The sequence below is a fragment of the Aphelocoma coerulescens genome, chromosome 1, assembly GCF_041296385.1.
Source record: "Aphelocoma coerulescens isolate FSJ_1873_10779 chromosome 1, UR_Acoe_1.0, whole genome shotgun sequence".
Classification (NCBI taxonomy): Eukaryota; Metazoa; Chordata; class Aves; order Passeriformes; family Corvidae; genus Aphelocoma; species Aphelocoma coerulescens.
This window is the reverse complement of record NC_091013.1, coordinates 104,508,317-104,532,743: the sequence shown is the minus strand read 5'-3', so window position 1 is coordinate 104,532,743 and position 24,427 is coordinate 104,508,317. Positions and strand designations below refer to the sequence as shown.

General features: G+C 42.3%; 1 protein-coding gene across 5 annotated transcripts in view; it reads right to left on the bottom strand.

The window, feature by feature from the left end:
- The window catches only part of NECTIN3 (nectin cell adhesion molecule 3), a 157,705-nt gene that overhangs the window by 45,908 nt on the left and 87,370 nt on the right, over positions 1-24,427 (bottom strand). The window contains exon 8 of one of the 5 annotated variants that reach the window (XM_069022722.1): positions 21,376-21,402. The exons of the other annotated variants lie outside the window; for them this stretch is intronic. Within the exon in view, the coding sequence (XP_068878823.1) occupies positions 21,391-21,402 (12 nt within the window). The 3' untranslated portion in view covers positions 21,376-21,390. Of the gene's footprint in view, positions 1-21,375; positions 21,403-24,427 lie in introns of those variants that run through there. 5 annotated transcript variants of the gene reach the window in all.

Here is a 24,427-nt window from a genome sequence, read left to right as displayed (position 1 = left end):
GCCCCAGCCTCCTGGTCTTATGCAAACCCTGAGCAGACATACAACTGCAGAACTGAAGGGAAGGGATGCTCTGCCATTTGAAGCCACACAAGTAGACAATCTTGATTAGTGCCTTTGTAACCTCATATTTAATGTTTGCTACCCTGTCTCTTGCAAGTTACATATTGCCTCAGATTTCAAATCACTGGCAAAACGGAAGAAACATCCAGCAATGCTAAATCAGGAAAAAGTCATGACTATGAACTCATGAACGACCTCCCATTGACAAGCTGAGGGATGCCAGTAAATCAATTCTGAATTTATCCATTTTCTGGTAGCACCTTGTATGATCTAAGTACAGTATTTTTGTTTTGGAGTTTTTATCCAAAGCCAAAAATTAGATGTAATATGGTATTTGTAGCCAAATGTCTCAGAGAAACGCAAGTGAACTGTATCAACTCAATTTCTTTTGTTCATTAGATAGGTAATCCTACAAAACAATGAAACTAATTTCACCAAGGCCATGAATGAATGATGCAGATTTACTATGATAGTTTTAGTCCTAGCTTTGTGGACAGAATTCTAAATTAACTATTTCATTAAACTGTTCAGCTGATTAACTAGCTATCTATAGCTAGAATCTATAATTCCTACTCACCATTTTACATTTATTTGCTATCACAAGATTTACTTGTTTCAGGCAGAGATTTGTTTAGATGTCTGCAGGAATTTTATTTATTGGAAGATTCTGTTGTAGGCTTTTTCCTCAGAATTTTGCTGATTACAGAAGATGCTTAAAGATCAGCAATCAAACTCCAGGCTGACATGGCTAAGAGTATACTTTGTGCTAATGAAATTGAACTAAACCAGCTTGGCACCACCTGCAACGATGATATGAAGTTGGGCTACACAAATAGTTGATTTCTCAGATTGGTTGCTAACTTCAGAAAACATTTTTTTTCCCCCTAATTAGAAGGATTATACCCTTGTCTTTAAAAAAGCCCAATAAATTGAGAAGAGTAGGTTAGTTTTGTTGGTGCTGAAACAAGCTGCTACGTTTCCATGTTGATGGTTTTAACCCATACAATGCAATTTCCATAAGATTCCATAAGCATTAGTCACCAAATAAAGGACAGGGAAGAGATTGATGCCTGATGCCCTTTCTCCCCTCTCCAGTCAGGTTTCAGAGGGCTCAGTGGGAAACATGGGAGCCCTTTCACTGCATACTGAGGACATGAATTGAGGTCTCCCCATCACAAGGGGGCTGCCGCTGTCAGTCAATCCCCATAGATGTTCACAGCACCCTGATTCATTGGCTCTGCCTCCACCTTTCCCAAGGCTCTGAGCTGGGAAGGGACTGTTTTGGTACCCCAGTGCTCTGCTGCACTGTCTGCTGTAATTTCTAGGACACTCAGTTAGGGACGAATAACCTCTGAACTAGATGAAGGATGAGAGGTGCCAGCCTATGGCACATCTCCAGCTCAGGCAATTACCAGCTGGCGTAGGTGTGTATGGGGGAGGAGAGGAAGCTTTCCCAAGGTGAAAAGCAGCACACCAATGCTTTCAAGAACTTCTCACAGAGAACTCTGTACATTTAACCTTTTTTTTTTTTTTTTTTTTTTTTTGGTGATCTAGGAGTCGTAAATCCATGAGTCAGTTCCCAAACATTTCACGCCAAGGTTATCATTGAATCACAGCCATTGTGAAGTGCCCTGTCTCACTTTTCATGAAGCATTTTTCTTTCCTACTGTTGTTTGTATTGTTGCCTGAGCAAGCAAGCCTTACAGTACAGGAACAGTGTAACTTCCCCACTTCTGACTGCACAGAAATAAAACTGCCTCCCCTCATCCCCATGCTTGGTGATTTAATATATGCCTCATTCAAGATGTCCCAGTTTTAGGCAGGGAGCACTGCAGAGGTGGTGGAAATGTACAGTGCTGTAGTTAGGAGGGAAGGAATATAAGCAGCGTGAGCTAACCCCTGCTAGACAAATATTTGGGCATCGCAACCTCTAATATTGTCATAGATGGCACTTGAAAATTAAGTAACATAATTGTGGGAAGAAAACAGGGTGACACATTCTTTCCATCTTCCCTGGGCTACTGGTTACCCCTCAGCCTACCTCTCAAAAAAACGCTCTTACTTGGGCAGAAATGCCACAAAGAAACTTCCCGAAGCCCGAGGAAGGGCACCTGTTTGGGTGCAGCCTGGCTCTTGTGGTTTATGAAAAGGTCTGTGCATAGAGTCCTCTCACCACTTTTGTTTTGACTCTGGGTAATTAAGCCTGTTACCTCCTGGTAATAATGCAAACTATCCAACACCTCTTTAGCAAGAGAACAGGCTTATCTCTGCTGCATTTGCCCTGAGGACAGGCGACACAGTTTCAGTGCTAGCCACGAGCAGGTATTTCCGTCTCATCCTGGTGTGAACTGTGAGGCATCTTTATCATCACAGTTCAGGATTCAGGCCTTAAACACACTTTAAAGAAGGGAGATAAGAAGTAGTGCAGCATCCACATCTGCAAAGCCGTGTAGTTCAACTTCTGTATGAATATGTGTGTTGAGAATTGAACCAGCATCAGGAAGACTGAGCTCCTATGGGACTTTTAACACAGGGGGCTGGTATTTTGGGATAACAGGTACTAAGCTCCCCAAGGAAAAGGCAAAGTGCAGACATTCCAGCCCACCTGTTCATTCAAAACTGCTTTTTAACTGAAAGCTGACTGCCATAAAAATCTCACCCTAAATCAGAAGGAAAATAACGAACCCGATTAGACACTTACACATACTAAGGGCGAATACTAATCTCTGGCTTAAGGCATCCTCTCCGCACTACTGAAATTTCTTTGGTCCTCTGTTATAGGTGAATGTCTTACTGATGAAAAGCTCTGCCACCAGCACGTTTCCTTCAGTAGAGCTCAAAATATTTGATCAAAATAGGTTGGTTCCAATGTTCTTATTTTGAGTGTAGGGAAGCAGGCAGAAGGAAGGGATTACATCCTCGTCTCTCCACAAATCAGCAGTGAATTGGAAACAGGGCTCTGGGTCACTCAGCTCTGCCCCAACACTACAATGAGGCCAACACAGCACTGCCTCAGCCCCCAGGCTGGAAAAAGACCCCTCTGCCTGTCCACCTATCTCCCTGTCTGTCCTGGGGCCTCTGCTGGGCAGGGGCAGCCCCATGGGCTACAGTGAAGTCCTTTCCAAGGCTCCCACCAACTTATCAGTAGCAGCTCACAGCTGAAAAGGCCAAATATCAGTCCTTGGAAGCAATATCTTCTAAAGAGTAAAGAGAACAGATGTCCATGTGTTACAGTTCTAATACAAATATCAAGTCCATTGCTTCTGTTGCCAGGCATTCTGCTTGTGACTTCAGTTTCCCCACAAAGAGAACACAGAAGCAAAGCACAGATGGGGAAATATTAGTTAAACCACTAGAAAAGTTATTGCTTTTTTTTTTTTTCCTGCAAAATGAAACAGCATTTCTAGGAAATGCAAATGTAGTTCCAAACTAAATGGTTAATATTTTTTTCAAATTCAAATGGAGTGGTGGATCAGATTTGTAATTAGGATTTTAAAGGATGCAAAGTCAAGGCAGCAATCCTTCTGGCTTCTGCAAGGTTAACTACCTTTTAAAAAATCAATAGATACCTTTACATTTATTAAATATGAGGTAAATTCTAGAATGAGGGTTAAAATCTGTTCCTGCTTTTCTAGAAATATTTATTACATTGCAGAATCACTCTGATGAAATCTAAAAGAAGGTTGATTATTTTTTATTCCATTCCAAGGGATGCGGGCATTTTCCAAGAGTGCTCAACCCAAAATATGCAGTCTTCAAGGTAATCTATGCATTGTCAATCTTCTGAAAATATATACAGTCACACATAAAAGATTTAAAGGTACATTGCACAGTGTTAACAATAATAATAATAATAAAAATATTCTCTGGTCGGAGAAATAAACTGGATGGTCATATGCAAAGATCAAACCACAGGAGGGGCGGAGAGACAAATTCTCAAGGGAAAAAATGGGGAAAGCAGCAATACACTGGCAAAAAAGCAGCTTTGATAAGTATAACCAAGGCAGCTATTTTTTACACACTACCAACTCATTTGCAGGACCCAGACCTTTAGTTCTGCTGCTTGTACATGGGAAAAGTATATTTTACAGTTTCTGGTTTCCTATGGCCTTTATCTCACAGGACAAGAAATTCCCAGCAAAACAAAGGGATTTTAAAGTTACACAACTGCAGCCTCAAAGAACAAGTTGAATCAATAAACCCAACAGTCAAATAAAAGACTAGGAGTGTAAATATAAAAAAGAAAAGTTAGGCCCTAAAAAGAAAATAAAATTAGTGTCAGCAGATGCATCAGAACATGGAAAAAGTTTGTCATTATTTGTCAACAAGAGGCGGTGAGTGCAAACTGAAATTCAGGAGATTATACTTGAACAGAAAAAATAAAATTGCTTTACAGTGAGAGTGGTCAAGCACTGGAATGTGATGACCAGAGAAGCTGTGGAGTCTCTGTGCTTGGAGTCCCAGTCCTGGACAACCTGCTGTAGCTGATCCCACTTAAGCAGGGGAGCAAAGCTAAATGGTCTCTAGAGGAACCTTCCAAACTCAACCTTTTGCTGGGTGATTTCATGGGCAAAATCCTGTCCACGAGGCAGCACTTGTTGCAGGCTGCCTGCCTTAGTCCAGTCTGGTTCAAACAAGAGACATTTCCTGCTTCCAAGGCTTATTTGAACTGCACTCACTCCACCCCATCCCTTGAGAAGGCAGCAAAGGAAAGTATCTTTTTCCTCTCAGGTTGTTTAGTAAAGTCCTAGGCTGACTACCAAAACTTTTATTATTTTTTCAGAGAGTGAACCAAACAGATTTTTAACACCAGCCCTTCCCTGATTATTGTCTGGTGCAATCAGCTGTAAAGTCATCAATGTGATGGTAAGTTTATGCACCGAGTCCTTGTGTCTATTCTGTGAGGTTGCTCAGGAGATGATTTACTACCACAAAACGTGACTATGTTAAAGACTTTTTACATCACTCCTTAAAAACTTAGCTGGGGATAAAACAGATCACAAGGAGTCAAGAAGCAATTAGTCTTTTTCTGATGAGTTGAGCTAGTTTTGGAACATTGATTAACTTGTCATGTTTTCCTTTTACAAGAAAAAAAAATGATGTGAGAGAAATCAATTTAAAGGTGAAGATAGATCCTGTACACTAAGTTTATTTGACTGTTAAAGATCAGACAGTAGCGGAACATTTTGTGTGTAGATTTGCTTTGAAAACTGCCCTCTATCTAAACATGTCCTTGATAACCTAGAGAAATCAACTGATAAGATTGACTGTGTCAAGTGGGACAAAATAATGAAAACAAAATGTACCTCTTTTAATAATTAAATATCAAAGCCTACAAAGTCACACAAGGTGTCTCTTGTCAGATATTCGGGAAAGAAAATTTTGCTCCTTTAAATCTTGCTTCTTTTGCTGAAAAATGATTTAATGGGTGTGATTTCAAAACATAAATTAATGCTCTTACTGCAAGTTTATTTTTACGAATATGAATCAGCAGCAGAAAGGCAGCTCAAGAGATTTTAAGGGTAGGAGCTGAAGGCAATGACAGCCCAGCATGCACTTGTGAATGGGAGCAAGAGGAATCAAAGCCTTTGCCTTCTGCTTCATGGCTTGATTGACTTGGCAATTACACAGGCCATTGCTCTGATCTGCTACAAACTTTCTCTCACAGCATCAAGTCTTATTCTTTAAGGGCTTATGTTCCTGATCAGATTTCTTTTTCAATAAGTACCCCTTTTCATCAAGGAATGCCTGACATATAGTGGAGTGAGGTAGAAGCACAGGAAGAGAAATTATGTAGAAGCAAATTATAAGCGTCCAAGAACAAATTGGCAGTGTTTGTTCATGTGGAAGAAAATCATATTAAATACTTGCTGTGTTCCAGAACATCACAGAAGGACACATTGCTGTATTTTATCAAGGTATTGTATCCTTCTTAAAATCAAAGCCATTGACTTTCCATTGTTCACAAACTCAAGAGCCACACGGAGGCCATCGCTTTGGATTTAAAAGCTGGTGAATCATTTCCTCTTGCTCGACACATAATCTGGTCTTGCCATCCCTTGGATCACTATGGCTCCTTTCAAGCTACAGCTTCTGTACAGAACTTGGAGGTGACATATTCAAATGACTACGCTGCAGGTGAAAAAGGATATACAAAGGCTTTAGCAGCCCAGGTTTTAAAAACTGAGGAGTGTAGAAATAGATTTTTATTCCCTTTGTATCAGTAAAGAAAAAATGGTTTCTGAGATTCTCCAGTAAGAATTTGCTACAGAAATACTCCGACATTCTGTAACTGTCTACAAAAGAACACACAATTATTAATCAATCATTCTCCTTCACAGACAAAATGACTGCCAAAGGCTGATGTGCCTATCGACAAATGAAACAACAGCAGCCGCAGGAATAGATAACTTTCATCTTCCCTTGTGGTCCATGTGGAAGCAATTAGACACTAATGCTTTTTAATGGGACCCACAATCTATATGCTGCTCTTGCATTCTTTGACAGCTTGGGAGTTGAATTATTTTCCTCATTGAGTGAATAAGGAAGGTTTTGACTTCTATGAATGAGATGCATACTCTTGTTTTAAAGAATAGAACAAGATTTAAATTCTGCTCTCAGGCAGAAGAAAAATTAGATACTATACTTTTCCAATTCCACCAAGAAGTGAGGAAAGACGCTTCTCCTTTCTAATGAAGTGTAAGAAATTACTCAGAGCAGTTCATTAGCTAGACCAGGGATCTCTGTGTCCTGATTAGCCATTGGCTGCATCAGTCTGGACATAATTTTTGAGGCCAGAGCCAGGCTGTCCTGCTACCAGGCACAGGGCGACGTCTCCAGCCTCTGATGGCCACAGCACTCACACAGCAGCGGTGAGGGCAGGGAAGGGCTGAACTACAAACGAGGCTTGGTTTGCAGTCTCTTATGTCCCTCTTCTCTGTTGTCTGTCTGCTTTGTTAACCATCACACACAACAAACAAAATGGGCAAGAAGGGGGAGCAACCTTGATCCTTAGTTAAAACAAAATCACAACACACACATGTCCCAAACCAGAAGCAGCACCTGCTGACTCAAAGGCTGTGAGAGTCAGTTCTTGCCTGAGAAGGCTGGAGACTGGCAGAGACACAGGGATGAACACACAGCTCCTGAGAGCCCCAGTGAACTCTGGCCTACATCTCTAGTCCCTCTGGCTCAGGTGCCCTCACAGCCAATTGTGCCTGGTACAGCAGCATCAGCCTTTGCCACATATCTCTCCCTGCGCTTTTTTTATCCATAACCACGTCCTGGAGCTTGCTTCTCAAAATCACTGGTGTTTTAGGCAGCATCAGGGGAGAAGCAGAGGAAGAGCTAGCCTCAGAAAAAAAGAAGGCAAGATATGAGGCGGCTGTGGGGTAACATTTACTGCTAAAAGTATCACTGCCTTGTAATTCTTCCTGACACAAGGGAGGGTCAATCCTGCCAGGTCCAAGCAGCACCGGCAACTATTAATTCCTGTGACTACCTGTTTTTCCTCCCTACCCTGGCTCCCCTTCTTCCTCCAACCCCTCACTTTCTGCAGGCCCAGGGCCACTATTTTGGCTTGGCTGAACCCCTAGTGTCCTGCTGTCCTGACCAGGCTCTCTGGACATCACACTGGGACCCCCGATGGAGCCCACTGCTGCCCTGAGCTCAGGGCCGTCTCATACTGGGGATACTCAGCTCCTCCTTCACCTTCAGAGCAAGGTCACCACTGCTTTTGGTGCCTTCCGCCAGGCCACTGCACCAGGAACAGATCATCAGTGAGAGGGAGACAGCTACTGTTTGACTGCTTTGGGAATCCCTTCCATTCCACTGTGGGATCATCACACCTTAGTGGAGATGACTTATTCCAGCTGAGATGGGCAGCCTAGCCATGGAAAAGCACCTTCTGCTCTGCTGTCACACGAGCCACCATTGATACCACTCTTAGCACATGGCTTTGCTCTGCTTGCAAAATATTCCCAACTGCCTGTCATTTCACACTCTCCTGCCTTCATCTTCCTCATCCTCCCTATTATTTCTTTTGCATCTGACACCTTGTCTTCCTCTTCTTCTATAAAGCAGTACAACCAAATTGCATAAGTCTGTTGCATAAATCCCAACTGCAAACACTCCAAGATGCCTGTCATGATGCCTTGTTTCTGGTATTCTCTTCCTTACCACCCCCCATCCGCCCCCTAATGTTCTCTAGCTTTTAAAGTCTTCAGACAAGAGCTATCTTACTATCATTTTTTTTCCCTGGTGTAATGCCAAAGGCCAACTACCTTGCCAGGTTATTAATGGCAATTATTGCGATTACTAATTCAAGAGGAATTATTTTGCAACTAAATTAAATATCTAAAGTAAGGGCAAGTATATGTGATGAATACCCAAGAGCTGTCAAATCTCTGCAATTAGTACCCTGTTCAGAGATAAAGGAAAAGCCTCTGAAGCAGCACTGAATCATAGATTTTTTTTTTTTTACTATATTTCATAGTGGAGTTGGAGAGAGGATAAATCACACAAAAATGACAAACTCCAAGGTTTCTAGGTATATTCACTACCCAAAATCTTAAACATCAAACAACTCATTGCATATTTACTGATCCCATTAGAAAACAGCAGTCAGTTTTCATTTCCATTGTGGTCAATTTGTGTAAAAAAAATCAAAGCAATTTGTGTAATAAAACCAAACAACTGTGCTGCAATCAAGACTACTTCATTTTTCCCATCTTCTATTCCCTTTACCATGTTTAAAGCAAGAAGAAAAGGCTTTCAGCCAAGGCCTCAGTATGCATGCCCGACCATGATAAAAGAAGAATGTGTCCTTTATCAGCAATGTATTGATGAGCAGTATTATTCTATTTCCCCTGCTAAGATGGAATGAAAGCAATGTATTCTGATGAACTGCATACAGCCTCTGAACTGGCCAGGCACTGGGATCAAAACAAGAAGCAGACGTGACTCTCCATCTTATGGCATTTGTTCAAAGTCACATTTTTTCTTTCCTCCACAGAGAACTTGGTAAAAACCTGTTTCAGAGGTTGGTCTTTGCTGAAGGTGCAGCATGACAAGTAAAGTGTGCAACAAGAAAGCTCCACAGGCAAAGTCATTCGTGCTAAGCAACCTCTACTCTCCTGTTTGACAGCTAAGGCTGTGGAGCTGCACCAGATGGGATGGAGATTTCCCCCCTGGGATCAGAGACATTTGTTCCTCAGACGCCTGTGCCAGCACAGAGGAAGCTGTGCCAAGGGAAGACACCGTGGGCATTTGATTATAGCTGCAGTGTCTGTCTCAAGTGCAGGCTGCATTGCTTTACCCTTCTGTAAGTTGTTTCAGCACCACCGCAAGGGCTTGCAAATTAGGCAAATACTTCCTGTTAAGGGTTGTATCAGTTTTCACCCCCATCTTTCTGAGCCTGAATCTCAAGCAGTGAAAGAGCATTTAAGAGTAGAAGCTGCGAGCCCAGCTGTTAAGTGGGCACTCTTGCTATTGACCTTTCTATACAGGAGATGAAATCATAGAATATTTCAAGTTAGAAGGGACCCATAAGGATCACCAAGTGCATTTGATATCTCCATTTGATGGATTCAAATCAAACAGTTGATACACCCATTGGTATAAAAAATGTTAAGCATGTAATAAAAAAAACCTAAATTACTTTCAGGCTGCAGGGAACACCTCTGGCTAGCCAGTGTTGGCTGGAGTTGGGAAACTCACACCAGGAAGAAATTAAACAAGTGTATTCAATTAAGAGCAATTCTAAAAGCAAAGCTTTTATAATTAAGATACTTTAAAAGAGACCCAAGTCCTTCAGAGATATCAGAAATGCTTAGAACTCCAGTGCTGTTTGTCTGCAGTCAATTCTCAGTAGAGAATTTTCCTTTGGGCATGTCTTCTCATAAAAGGAATATCTGTTCCATCAGAACTTTTTGCCATTTGCTGAGCTTCGACAGCCTGGAGAATGATGTTCCCCACAGAGTCAAACCATGTGTAAGAACAAAGCCCATATGGCTGTGCTGCATTGTTCTCCTTTCTCTCATCTCTCTCAACAGATAATTTCTGAGCACAAATTTGCCAAGATTTTTAAGATCTAATCCATCACTAAACAGAAGGAAACACTGTAAAACTTGCCATCTCCAGCCTTACTTAAAGTTCCTCAAGGAGCAAATTGATACCTGGACTCAAAAGACATCTTTCAGGTCACAGCTTTTTGAGGAAAACTTGGCCTTCTGCAAAAATTACTATACTCCATCTCCTGCTTTGCACCTTGTTATTATTCAAGCTGTAGCTTGTTAGCATGAGGACTTCCTACAGGCTTTTATGGCCTATTAAAACTCCCAGTATGCATTATGGCCTTCACATTAGAGCTGCATAATACTATTAATAACAGAACATGGAAGGGCAATTTACTGACAAATGACTGTAATTGAATACACACAATCCACTAACAATGTTTAAGAGAAAAATACATTATATGTAAGAGAGAAATATCATATCGTGTTTTAAGAAGGGACTGAAGGCAGCAAGGCAGAGATAACGACACCTATTAATTATAGCTATTCCAGACAGTCTCTTTGCTGGCTTGTTTTTAACATTCATTAGTGTAGACTCCACAGCCATATGCCACTGCATGCCACTTCTGCTGAGGCTTTGCTGTCTTTATCTTTAGCAAGCTTTATCAAAGTCCATCCTGAACCTCCTGTGCTGCAGTATATGCTGTCCATCAAGGACATGAAGGGAAAAAAAATTCCTTTTTATGGCAATATCTTTTCAAGTATTTGAAGACTATTATTGCATGCCCTGTCAGTTTCTTCTTTGGGGTGTTTTTGAGTGACCACAAGTTTTCCAGACCTTGCCCTCTCAGTTTCCTCCTCAAGGCTCCCTCTGATTGATCCTTCTCTTCCTGAAAGTGTGATGTTCAAATCTGGGTGTTGCACTTTTGCTGCAGAGTAAGAGGAGAGATGAGCTGACAGCAAACATCTTTATAGATAATACTTCTAGTTACCCTATCGACTCTTGCATCGTCGTTGCAAGAGTTGTGTGAAAACACAACAGATCTGCGTAACCTGAAATCAGATCTTGCACTACAAATTAAATTTAAAATTGCTTAGCCTCACACTTGAAAAGAACTCTCAGTATTTTGGCAAGCTGATTCATTAATTCTATCTCTGCGCTGGAAAGAGATGACTCCCAACAGTGACGACTTCCCAAATGTTTTTCCCATGGGTTTTCATGCTGTTGGGATGGAGTTATAAGACGTGTCTGATCTCTGTTCAGCAACTATTTTCAAAGGAAATCCTTGTCTTCAAGGATATTTCTGATCGAACACATCCCAGAGATCTAAGAATCATGACTATTGCTTATTTGGCATTTTACATCAAAAAATGAGGTGGGAAAGAGGAGCAGTCAGAGAGCTGCTAAGGTAAGTGGATTCTCTTACAATGCAACAGTATTAGCAGGAGGCACAGGAACTGGACTGCGGATAACCAAACTACCAGGAGGAATCAATCACGAAAAATGGACACAGAACAAAACAGATAAGCTCCTCAGCAAAAGACCAGGAGGCATGAATACATCAGAGCTACTTCCATAAAGAACAATGAAGGAACTTCTGTTAATTTATTCCCACCCACCCCTAGTTACAGTTTCCTCTGGTTTCCTGGAGAATCTGCTGCTAAATCAAACAGATGACACAGTTTCACAGTGATTACAGTGGCACAGTGTGCCAGTTTCCCCTCTGTCCCCTCACTGACGTGCCCAGTAACTGTCATCTCTTGGAATTTAGAGCCAAGGGTCATCCACAAAGTGGAATGCACTTCATTTCATGGCTTTCAAAACATCATTAGGACATGATCACTCATCGTTTCCAAATAAATCAATCATACCTCTAAGGCTGAAGACTTAATGCCATACTTTATGCTTAACCACCTCCCTCTAAAATAAACTCTCTCCAACAAACTGTCTGCAGGAGGAATATATATCTCTGTCAGAGCAGCTTCCAAGCAGTACTAAATTCGATAATTCCTATTAAATTCTCCTTTATTTTTTTGTGTTTCTCCATCATGTTAAACACCTTCCTTTTCCTCAAATTCATTCGACAGATCACCATGACCCAAAGGTCCAAGATATAACCCCCCAAATCATTATGAGGATATGTATTGACTTTTCACTTTGGAGCAGAGGTATGTTATTTTGTTTCTTGTTTTTTATGTTTGTTCCCATCATTCATCTCACCTGGGTACAGAAGAATCATTTAATGTCTACCTACAAATTCTAACAAATCTGTGAATAATTCATGCAGTGGAAGAGATCAAATTACCATCCACCTGCACCTGTGGATGCCAAGGGATTAATAATCATTTATAAACTCACTTTTCTCTTAAACCGCATTCCTGTGGCACCAAACAGCACACTCGATCAGCAGTGCTGTCAATTTGGGAAAGCGAAACAGATGCATCACTGGAAGGCAGAAGTTCTTTTTTATATTAAAGATAATTCATGAGGAGGAGACACTATAGATCTGCTCACCCCAGACTTTGAGGTCAACACCTCATTTCATAGGGGAAGAGCAGCATGCACTTAATGCCACAGCTTCAGCCTGGGAGTCCATCTCTGCATGAGGGGAAAAAACAAACAGATAAAAACCACAACCCATGTGTTGTGGAGCTCAGTATACAGTAAACGGGAATCAGTATTTTCCTTCTTTTGTTACCAGACAGTGGAGTAGGTCTGTCTGACCCTCTTCCACACACACTGAACAAGGCTTTCTGCTGTTCTGCACAAGAAAGTACCAGCTCCTGCTGCTAGATCAGATCAATTCCCTCGTGCCTGCTTTGTAAGCAAAGAGAAAAATTTTCTATTCTAACAGCCTTCGTGCTCCAAGAATGGAGCCTGAAGTGCTGTCTCTGTTGTGACGGTGGAGCTCAGGCCTCTCCAGCAAGCAGGGTGCTGCACGATGCTGAGCTCTGCCACAGCACAAAGGTCTCTGCCACGTTTTTATACCAACCACTGTTAATTTCCCCAGCAATGCCCATGGAGTATTTGATGCAGAGTTGCTTCCTTTTGCAGTCAGCACACCAGGTTGCCCCCATCCTTCCTGGGGACACTGGCATCCCCCATCCTGGGAGCAGTGATGTTCCTGGGGTCTCCCTGCCCTGCCCCAAGCTTAGGGGCTGTCACTGCAGCCAGAAGGGGCTCTCAGCCCTGCGCCCACCAGCCGCCCAGAGAGACACACCCAGCTGAGAACTGGGAGCTGCTGCACCAGTCCCTCCTCCTCCATCCGCTCTCCCCGTGTCCTCAGGGCCCCTGGCTGCAGAGGATATCCCGGGACAGGCCCAGGGACACTGCCTGAGGCCCCTCCTGCCCTCAGCCTGCCCCCTGTGCTGAAGACAAGCCGAGGTCACCCCGGCTGCACATGGTGCGTGAGCGAGGGGGCCCTGCCCACCGCCCCGCTCACGAGTGACCACTGACACCCGAGGCTGAGCCTGCCAGGCCAGCACCAGGTGGGGTGCAAAGCACTGCTCATGAAGCATCCCAGCTCCGCCCTCCACACCGGTGTGCCGTGGAAGAGCCGTGAGAGGTTTCTGCGCCATTTCCCGTGCCCAGTTGTCTCCCCACGTGGCAGCCAGCTCCCAGCTCGCTGCTGCGCCCCCAGTGCTGCTACCCCTTCAGTGAAAGCCTGGAGCTGGCAGCACCACTGCACTGCTGCTGCGTGGCTCCTCTTGCTGGAAACATGGACAATTTTTTTCTTGGAGGTTAACACAGAAAATGAAAATTAGTAATTTTTCCCTTAAATTTTTTTCAAAAGAAACTTAAATTATTAAACACATGGAAAAAAACTTTCTTCCTCCTTCTCACCATGAAGAAAAAAAACCCCTTAATTTCAGTTTAATATTTTTTAAAAATGCTAAGATTTTTAGAGAAGTAATATGAAATATATTTCTTCTATATACAAGCAGCAAGAAAGTATCCAAGCATGCAAATTACACTCCCAGATTTACCTTTTCCACTTACCTCAAACACATTGTCATTAGTCTTCAATTGTTTACTTTTGCTGTGTTTGGGGATTGAGGGTTTTTTTGTTTGGATTTTTTTTTTTTTTGGGGTGTGTGTTTTGGGTTATTTCTGCTTCTTATTTTTAAGGTTTCTGCCCCATGGATAAAACACTCCCCAAATTCATGATGAGATCTTGAGAATAAAAGGAATAATTAGTTTCCAAATATTTTCAGGGTAAACAAGCAACATTTCACCATCTTAAGTAACAACCCTCAGTCTCTGTTAAGTGTCTCAGTAAAAGCCAGTAAAGCTCTAAACCATAAAAGTTGTCTCACGGGCCTTAGGCCAGTATGACAGGCAAACCTCTTCAATCTCCACAAAAAGTGTCTTTTCCAAGAAGTCTAAGGCCTTCTATTATATCCAAATAACACATCAGGCTTTGATTGCTGCTTAGGAGTAGTCACAATACGTAGCTATAAATTATTTGACACAATCGTTTACTCAGTAATTTCAGGTACCAATGTCAGGTAAAGACAGATGTGTATGACCTAAATCATCCTAAAATGTCATGGCTACTGGAAGCTATTAACAAACAGTGTGCTGAAGCTGGAATATTTCTCAAGGAGGTCATAATCAGCATGGACAGTGCTGGATTGAGTCTCCTTCACATCTTCATACTGCCTTATTACAGTTTTGCACCTAATCAGTCAGCTGGATTTGCTTAAATTTGTGTCTGGTTCTAGTTGATGTCAACTTCATGTCAATTCCCAATTCCATCACATGGCTGAAATTGCCCATCTGGAAAAAAAACATAGCAAGAGTATCCTAGGAACATCTAGTTCTTCCCCTCCCTGGAAATGAAGCCAATCAACTGTGAACTAATCTAAGAGCAGAAATTGGCATGAACAGTGCAAGCTATCTCAGCTGAACCTTTTTTTCCCATCATCATATCCCTGCTTTACCTAAAGCAGGAAAATTCTTGCAGACAGCTGTTATTTTTTTTGGCTTCTTTCGTACATCACCAGGAACACCTCCCACTGGGTTTCTCAGGAGATTGCTAAAATAATGTAAGTAATACAGCACAAGTATTCTATCATTAGTCATTGGGAAGAGGATCATTCTGGCTTTGTCTGCTTCTCTCTGTGATTTCCTTCACTGCATCAGTACAGTCCTTTGTTCTCTGTGAACACACTCATCATTCTTCAGCCCTTGTAGTACCCATGTGACAAGTTATTACACCCAAAGCCTTATTATGGGCAAAAGGGGAAACACCTCATTTGGGAAGCCAGGAATTCTATGTTAGCCTAATTAAAATCTTAACAGCCTAACTAAAATACAATAAACTGTTATTACAGTGCAGTTGCAATGATACCAACCTTCGGAGTCCCAGTTATCCAAACAACACAATGCACAGCTCAGTAGTGCAGTCAAGGATTGCCATACAGGAGTGTTCCCTGATGTTATGCTCTGTTCTCCCTTACCCTGCCCCTCTGGCTCTCAAGGGTGACATAAGTCAGCCTCAAAATCAGCTCATGGAGAAGGACAGGGGCCCAGGGTTGAAACACTTTGTTAGCATTCCCAGTCCTTTGCTAGAAGGATGTTCATGATGGGGTTTCTTCCTCTCCTTTGCCGAGGATTATGCCATCAATAGCTTCTTTCTTTTCCCTTCAGGGCCCCCATTTGAGTAATTTAATACATTTTCTAGGACAGTTCTAAACTTAAATCGTTCTTCACCGATGTGCAACTTGCTATTACATCCGTATTTGCTATAAGTGAGAAACTCTCTCCATAAATTGAACGCCTCTTCCTTTTCTCTTTGTTACCACTAAAGCTGGCTTTGTCAAGCTCTACAGTTTTTTAACTGAGCATGGTTGGGCCATCAGTAGCCTTAGGGTTTCCAGTATCATCCTTTGCCCCCTCCATTTTCACCCCATGTCTCTAGTCCTTTACATCACATCCTCAGATTCTCTGGTGGCCTCTACTGTCATACCACACCTACATTATCCTGTGTTAATTTATGCTATGGTAGTAAGTGTTCAATTCTAATAACTGCTTCTTATAATTGTTTATACAAAATTAAGGTAATTCCACATGCTTATACAAAATTAAGCAAGAGCAAAACGAATTAGGCAACAGCTTCCTTGTCATTAAAAAATAATAAAGAAGTGTTGCTGCTGAACAAACAAAACTAAAGCTCTAGGATGGCTAAGACAAAATCAGGAAGAGAATAACAAGAATCAGTCCTGAGGCCTCAGGAAGTAAGCAGGCTACAGAGCTATAATGACCAAGATACCCCACTTTTCCCAAAGCATCATGACTCGGGTCTCAGTGTCCTAGGGCTTTGTGCACAGCTGCAGCCACTGAAAGGTAGTGTGAGCTTGTCTGTGTTGCTTCCAGTCCCATACAGCCAATTACACCCCTTCAGAGGCAAAGAAAATGCTTGGGAGGTAACTAAAACATGATTTAGGAAGAAACACCCCAAATCCAACCACCCAGATCCAGCTATAAATTGATGTGAATGCACCAGGTTCTTTAATTTGAGCCTTTGCTCCAGGTGGTCACTGGGTTTGCTTTGGCTGCCACGAGTATGGATCAGACCGACAGGGATGGAGATCATGACTTGAGCAGCTGGAAAGGTGGAAATCATGGATCTCCCCCACAGAAGGGGTGCTACAAACACCCAGTACAGGTCAGTCAGATGTATGCTTCTCTTGCCTGCACACCTATTACACCTGTTAGTCAGCCAATTGTGATTTTTCTTTTCTGCTGGATACAAGATCTTTAACGTTTGTTGATGTGTTTATCATTTGTACTCATTGTGATGAGGTTTCATCTGCATAAGTTGTCATCTTGTTGTGGCCTCACTTTACACAAGTGTAGCACCAAATTTCAGACAAAATTGTCATCAGTTCTCCTGAAATTTGTCATGAGAAAAACTGCAGCTTTAGGAGAGCACAAAACAAGCCCATGTCACTTGTCATGCATCCCCTCAATGTCCATCTCCAAGCAGGTGGGAGGGGAAGCTGCTGGTCTACTTTCCCCTTCTAAATACCTGGGCAGTATCTAAAGTCGGGAAAATACTTGCAGATTTTCTTCTCCTTTGCCTAGACTAAGCAGCTTTCACAGAGACTAAATATAGTGGATCTTAGTCTACAAGGCTGTGAAAAAGTCAGTCAAGTCCTGACAGCGTAAACTAAATGCAATAGATTTTTTTTCAAGTATAATGTAGTTTAAAGAAGCAGATGTTACCACCTTCTGGCAGAGAAAAAAAGCCACATTTTCAGGCAAAACACCATCTTAATACATATTGAAGAGCCTGCACAGTGGAATACTTGTTGAAATCCAGAAAAGTCCAATTTGTGAAAGTAAGTAATTGCCTACAGCTCACTTTTGAGACATAGGAGAAAAGAGAAAGCCATTGAAGATCACACCCTTCTATGCTCAGCAGTGTCTGCAGTGCTACCTCCTCATTATGCCATGCACCACACAGAGTGCAGCTTGCAGAAGACTGAAGACTGTGAGGAGATCTTCTGCTGTCACATATATTCACAAAACCAGAACGGTTGCTCTGCTTTGAGCTACACCTATTCACCTTAATGCAATGTATACTTAAATAAAGCTGTCCTCATTCAAGCTTCCACATCAGACAATCCAACTGTATTTTCATGGAATTGTTGAGGTGGGTGTGAGACTCTTGAGATCCTTTAGTTCAAGTCCTGCTCAAGCAGGGTCAGCTGGAGTGGGTTGCAAAGGACTGTGTCCAGTCAGGCTTTGAATATTTCCAAGAATGGTGACTCCAAAACCTCTCTGGACCACCCACACAGTAAAACAGTGGTTTCTGATGGAATTTTCTGTTTCAGGTGTGCCCAGTGCTTCTTGTCCTGGCACTAAGTACTTTTGAGAATAGTCTGCTTCTGTCTTCTTGACTCCCCATCAGGTATTTATATACTTTGATGAGATCTTCCCAAGCTTTCTCTTCTGGCTGATAAGTCAAAGCTCTTTCACAGCACTTCATCATGTGAAAAAAGCTCTGGCCCTTTAGTCATTTCTGTGGCCTTTAGCTGGACTCTCTCCAGTATGTCCCTGTCTCTCTTCTATTGGGAAGCCCAGCACTGGACACATGTCCAGATGCAGCTTTGCCAGTGCTGAGCAGAGGGGGAGCACCCTGTTGTGCACCTGGACTCCCAGGTCCTTGTCTGCAGAGCTGCCTTCCAGCATGATCTGTGATTTGAGCCCATGAACTCACATGAGTGCAGGAGAGCTCAGTCTTTGTTTCTTGCAGAGACCACCCATGTCCAGAAGATGTGCCAGTGTCACACTGGGATAATGGCACAAGAAGGCTGGACTAGCAAGTGTGCTGTACTGGCATTCATTCATTGTCCTTGAGATATTTGGTACAATTTACTTTCCTCCAAAGAATGGCAGGGAGCAGTTAGAAGCCTTTTCAACTCAACTAAAACTGGCTGATCCTCTCCTAAAACTGACACACTATTCCCATGATCTTCTGTATAAACTACTGTTTCCTGGGAGTTGGAGAACACCTGGCTGTCCACATGCCTGGTTTACATGCAGTAATGTGAGTTCTTGATCCAGAAACTGAGAAAATGCCTTGAAATTTCCAACAGCAATTGAAACCACCTATAATCTGAACCTGAAAACCCTCAAAGGGCTGCATTTAAGCCAAAAAACTTTCTTGGTTGGTATGGCATTATGCCTGCACTGTGTTTATTTCCTCTGCTTCAGACTCAGATGCAGCACCAGGCCGAAAACAGTCATTGCTGACAAAGGACAAAAAGCAGGATTAGTCACATTTGAGCATCTGCTTCCATCCCTTCTTAAACCTTAAGAGCCTTTGAGTACTTGTCGAGTTGTTTCTCCTTTCATTTTTATACAAGTCATTGCTGATTCACAGAGGTGGCAGAGGAAAATAATGAGGGAAGCACACATGTTGCAATACTAAAAAAGACATATTAGTGTAAACAGCCCAGCTGGAAAATGCAAACAACAGAAACATTATGAAACAGTTTGATCTTAATTTTCCAGCTGAGCTATGTGGATCCTCCCACACACTCACAGCACTCACCCTCCAGGACTGTTTGGAACTAGTTTGCAACCCACCACATGCCATGAGGGCCTGAGTCCATGCTGCATGACCCATGTGCACAAAACTCAACAGAAACCCTTTTTTTCATTTTATCCAAGAGAAAAATCTGTGCTTTCTCTGCCTACTCGTTGTGCTGAGCTGGAGACAAACAAGGTGGAGCATTTTAGAGTGGCTTCCTGCTAATGAGCTAACATTTCCAAAGTGGGCTCAGGCAGATGCAGCTATAAAAAATTGCAATTCATTGGCCTCTAGTAGAAATGAAGGAATGAATAAGACAGCTGCTTAAGAGTGATCCAAAAAAGAAAATTATGATTAATGTTTGTCTTATTGCCTTAACATCATCTTTTTTCGTTATACAAGGCAACACGTGTGTTCAATGTAGTATTCGAAGAAAATATTTCATTACTCATGTTCCTTCAATCTACAAAGCTAAATATCATCTACATCAAACGTGTTCCTGACCTACTGAGGCATGTGGATGACCAATGAGCATGTTTCCTCTCCCTTCAGTTTAGCTCTAGTGTTAAAATGATCACACTTCCCACACCCAAGTCCTTCGAACATTTAACTTCATATGACACCCAAAGTAATTCCTGCATGACCTAAACTGAATTTGTAATTTGCCATCATTCCTCATCCCCCTCATATAACCCAGCTGTTTGATCAACGTGCCATGAAATAGCTACAATAAACCATCGACCCACTTGGCACCTAACCAGCGGGCTGAGCAAGGACACCTCCCACTGCTTTAGTGCCCAGGGACATTCATCTGCTGGTTACAGTAAAATGTAGCAATTTTTCAATACATAGTCATAACCTGTACTGGGGCCACAGGTTCTTCAGGGAATTAGCTCTGCCTTTCAGGAGCAGCAACCTCCGAGCACTGGGGTACCCCATAACCTCCAGAGCTCTGCAGTCACACAAGTCAGGCTCCCATGCAGCAGCCAGCACACAGACACACTCTTTCCGGAGACAGGCTCACTTCAGCCTTCTGATTCATCTGGGATCCTACCCAAATTCTTCAGCTGCTACAGCTGAGGGAAGAAAAGCATGGAAACACCACTCTCCAGCAGTAGAAATGGAGGCTGGAATTCAGGCAAGTCCCATTCTCTAAATGAAGCAGAGAGGGATGCAATCCTTTCTTCTAAAAGAACGGCTGCTCCATCAAACACTTACATTGGATTATTTTCTTTAGGCAGAGAGGCTTCTTTGAGCCATCTGAGACAAGCTGCACACACTCTGGGCCCCTGCTAGACAATCGGAGTTAACACATGCTCACAGCAAAGCTTTTTCTGCAACCACATATTTATTTCCCTTACACCCATATAAGCAAAAGTGTAAGGCCACTGTTTGGCAACATTTTTACTTTCCAGGATAGTTTCAGATATAAAGTCTAAAAAAGAACATTATCATATTTTATGAAGTGTTTTAATATTTTCTCTCCTGCACTGGTATCAAAGGCATCACCTGGATCCACACAGGCCCTTCACTTAAACTATCAGTAGATAAAGCAAAGTGAATAGATGCAGCACTTTTACATATAAAGATTCCCCTAATGTTTGGACAGGTTGATAAATACTCGTTTTGTTAGAAGAGGCTGTGCATTTCCATGTTCCAGCCTCTTACACCCACAGATATGCCACTGTCACCAGTTACAGTCTTTCCAGGCTTTCCCTCTCCTCTATATTTAGTAGATGAACCAGCAGCTCACTTGCTTCTCTTCTTTTAACCAAGTCACATTTGGATTTTGTTTTTCCCAGGTTTCTTGCTTGAATTTTTCCAGCTGGCACTCCTTTATTCTTCTGTCACTAGAGGCTTTCAGGTGGTGTGTGACAGATCCATGTGCAGACTCCATCATCTCCCTGTGCCCCACAAGAGCAGACTGAGACATCTGTGTCCCTGGGCCACATCCCCTGCTCCTCTGGAGAGCTGCTGTCCACATGCAGTTCCCCTTCCGAACATCTAAGCACAGCCAAAGCCAACGAGTCCTCCTACAATCTGCTCAGGGCTCTACACCACATTTCATGATACATGCTCTGAGATTGAAAAGTCTCAGGAAGAGGCCTTCAATGCCCACTTCTTCAAATGGAAAAATGAAATAGAAAAGGAAAAGGGGAATATGAAAACAGATTTTGAAGAATCCAATCTGATCATCTGCAGCAAAAATTAAACTTCACGTGCAATAAGCACCCTGGGACCAGTGTTTGAATTAGAAGCTTCTGAGTTATTTGTCAGATCAATCCCTGTAAGAGACAACAGGTTTTTGCTGACATTTTTGTATTGCAAACAATTTTTATTATATTCCCCCATGTATTCCAACAGCTGTGCTAGCAATGCCCTTGGTAATAGACTTCAGACTCTCCAGTTTGTTTGTATCTGCTATATTTAGGTTTGTTGTTCAAACCTCTTGATCTGACTATTGGCATGACTCATCAATTTTTGGCAGCATATTATTATAACTAATCAGCATCTTACAGTTAGAGACAATGGCTTCTGAATAAAATTGTTGACTGGAATCCTTTTTGAGCCAGTCAGCAGTGGCCATTAGAGAAAAAGCTTTACCATTTCTAATTTTGTGTTATTGATCCAAAAATGCTAGAGATAAAACACTGCTGGAAAACTTCCTGGAGATTATGTCAATACACACTGAGTATTAATACAATAACTTTTAAGAAGCCAGACACAATGATTCATCCCTTTTAACACGTGCTTGGGCTTTGCAATTACCTTTTATGATTTCCTTATCACTATTTACACTAACTGAAAAGCTTACCTTTCTCCCAAAATATTAATTTAAAGTTTTTAAGGAAAATCTGTTCCAGCCTGAGCAACAGCTTTCCAAGTAGCTTCTTTAAGTGTCCAGATCTAATAGACTTTGCAACCACATAGGCAACTACATGTATGAGTTCCATGACTGGTGTTTTTGGCAAGTTCCTCTGTGCTGCCATTTTCTCTTGATCCAGCTTCACAACAGAGATCAGTCAATGCAATCTCTGGATTTTATTGCCTGTGGAACATTGCCCAGCACAGCCTGTGAGAAGATTGGAGTGACACTCTACATTGGTGGAAGCTGTGGTGTTTGGGGAGAGGCAGCAGCCTCCAGCTTTGGGCATGCTCTGGAGTCAGGTTAGCCAGGGGCCTTCTTTTAGGGACAACACACTGATTGTTGGCTGCTAAGCAGCATCCAAGAGGCAATATCCCAGCCTCCAGCCCTGTTTACAGGCATGTTTCACCTATAATTTGGCAAGGCAAATTGCTATCTGGCACACCAAAAAGGTTGCTGACTCCAGGTAGAAGCTATTTTAAAATGCTTTTATGCCAGAATACTTTTTTCTCATTTCCATTTCTACCAAGGAATAATTTTAAAGCTCAATGCAAAGAAAAATATAACACCCTACTATCTTTCCAGAAGAATTCAAATGGGAATTAAGCCAGTATCTTCACAAACAAATCTTTGTTTACAAGTCCAGCACACCAGCAGTACCTTCCGTACTGGCAGAGCGCCACTGAAGTTTAATTGATGGCATCACCCTTCCCAACAAGGCAGGAAACCTTCAAAAAACCCTGTAGAAATTCTGTGAAATCTAATTTTTCAACAGTTCATTTTCAACAGCATTGATTATTAATTATTTTAGCTCAGAATTTGCTGTTTGCCAGCTCACATGGTATTAAATTCATCTACAAGCATTCTTGGCACCCTGTGATACCATGACAAGCCAGGGCTACGTGCACACTTCACAACAGCATCTGTCTGCAGATCAGCCTCCCCAGGCCAGTGTCCCAAGCACATGAGTTTTAAAAGCTGTCAATCATCACTCATGCTCAAACGACAGCACAAAACCAGTAAGAACACAGAGCTTGGTGCTTTTTTCTTCCCCCCCCCCCCCCTTAAAACAATGTCATTTAAGCTCTATTTTTACTCCAGTCCTTGGTGGTGGCACAAAACTCAGTAGGAGGCTGATGAAAAAAGGTGCAGATTCTGGACCCACCCTGCTGCAAAACACAGGAGTACAGATTTCTCAGGAGATCATTGGGGCATCTTCCCAAGGGCCTCACATTCCAGTGCCACTCCTGTGAGAGTCTGAACATCTTATTTGAGACAGTCACCAGCCTCTGGGACACATCTATACACTATGGAAAATTGGCCCCTCCTTCCCACAAGTTGAGTTAGGGAAAGGAAACAGAATAGACATGCTTGATGTGCAGGGAAAATACATCATGTTAGTCTCCACAAGTGGCAGATTCTAGAACACACTCTTGGGCTATTAAGACAGTGTTTAAAAGTGCTAATAAAAAACCACCCAGGATGGCAGTAAATGGACCTATATCAAGCCCTAAAGAAGCAAAAAACTAGTAAGCAGGTTCAGACTTCAGTCCAAAAATTGTTGGAACAAGCTCACAGTGACAGTACACTGGACAGCAGGATTCGCAACAGCAGCATCAATTTTATCCTGAAAGGCTTTCCTGTTACTCATTTACCAGCACTATCAGCCAGATCCCAAGCCATGATTTCAAGTGTGACATCAAATTGAGTTTTCATATTTCTCTTTCACAGATGCTCCTTCCTTGGCTTTGCTATGCAGGCATCACAACCACATCACAAGAACAGTAACACACAGATTTATCAGCTCCTCAGCCTTTTGCAGGATCCAACACTCATATGGTTGTTATTTCCATTCTGAGCCCAAACCCATCACTTTTCCACACCATATTTTCCTCTTGCTTTTCTCCTCAGTTCCAAAGGAGGTGGGAGGAAGGAAGACCACCTCTTCCAAAACATCCTCTTTCCAAGGAAGGCCAAACTGTTTGGATGTGGGCAGCCTGAGCAGTTCCTCAGACTAAACAGTTTCCTTGATGCATACATAACTGCACAGGATTTCAAATGAGCAACTAAGTGCTGGAAGTGAATATATAATTCAGTAGGAGAGATGGCAAGTGTGCCATTCACTAAGATTAATTTTACTGTGAAAGAAAAAGTTCACAGGAGAAAACTTGGAGGACAGATTTTCTACCAGCCAGTGATTTGTGCAAGGACTGCATTGGTTAACTTGTATTTTAGAGCTGTTGACAAAGGTGGCTCTTTAACATGCCTGATTGCATGTTCACATTTCTAAAATGATGCACTGCTGCCACAAGCACCACTCGTGGGGTTCATATGTCCTGTACAACAACCACACACCAGGTTGCCTTGAGCTTAGAGATCATTCTGCTAAACTTAGGGAGAGATAATACCTGTTACAGATTCAAGCCTAAACAAATCAAGTTAAG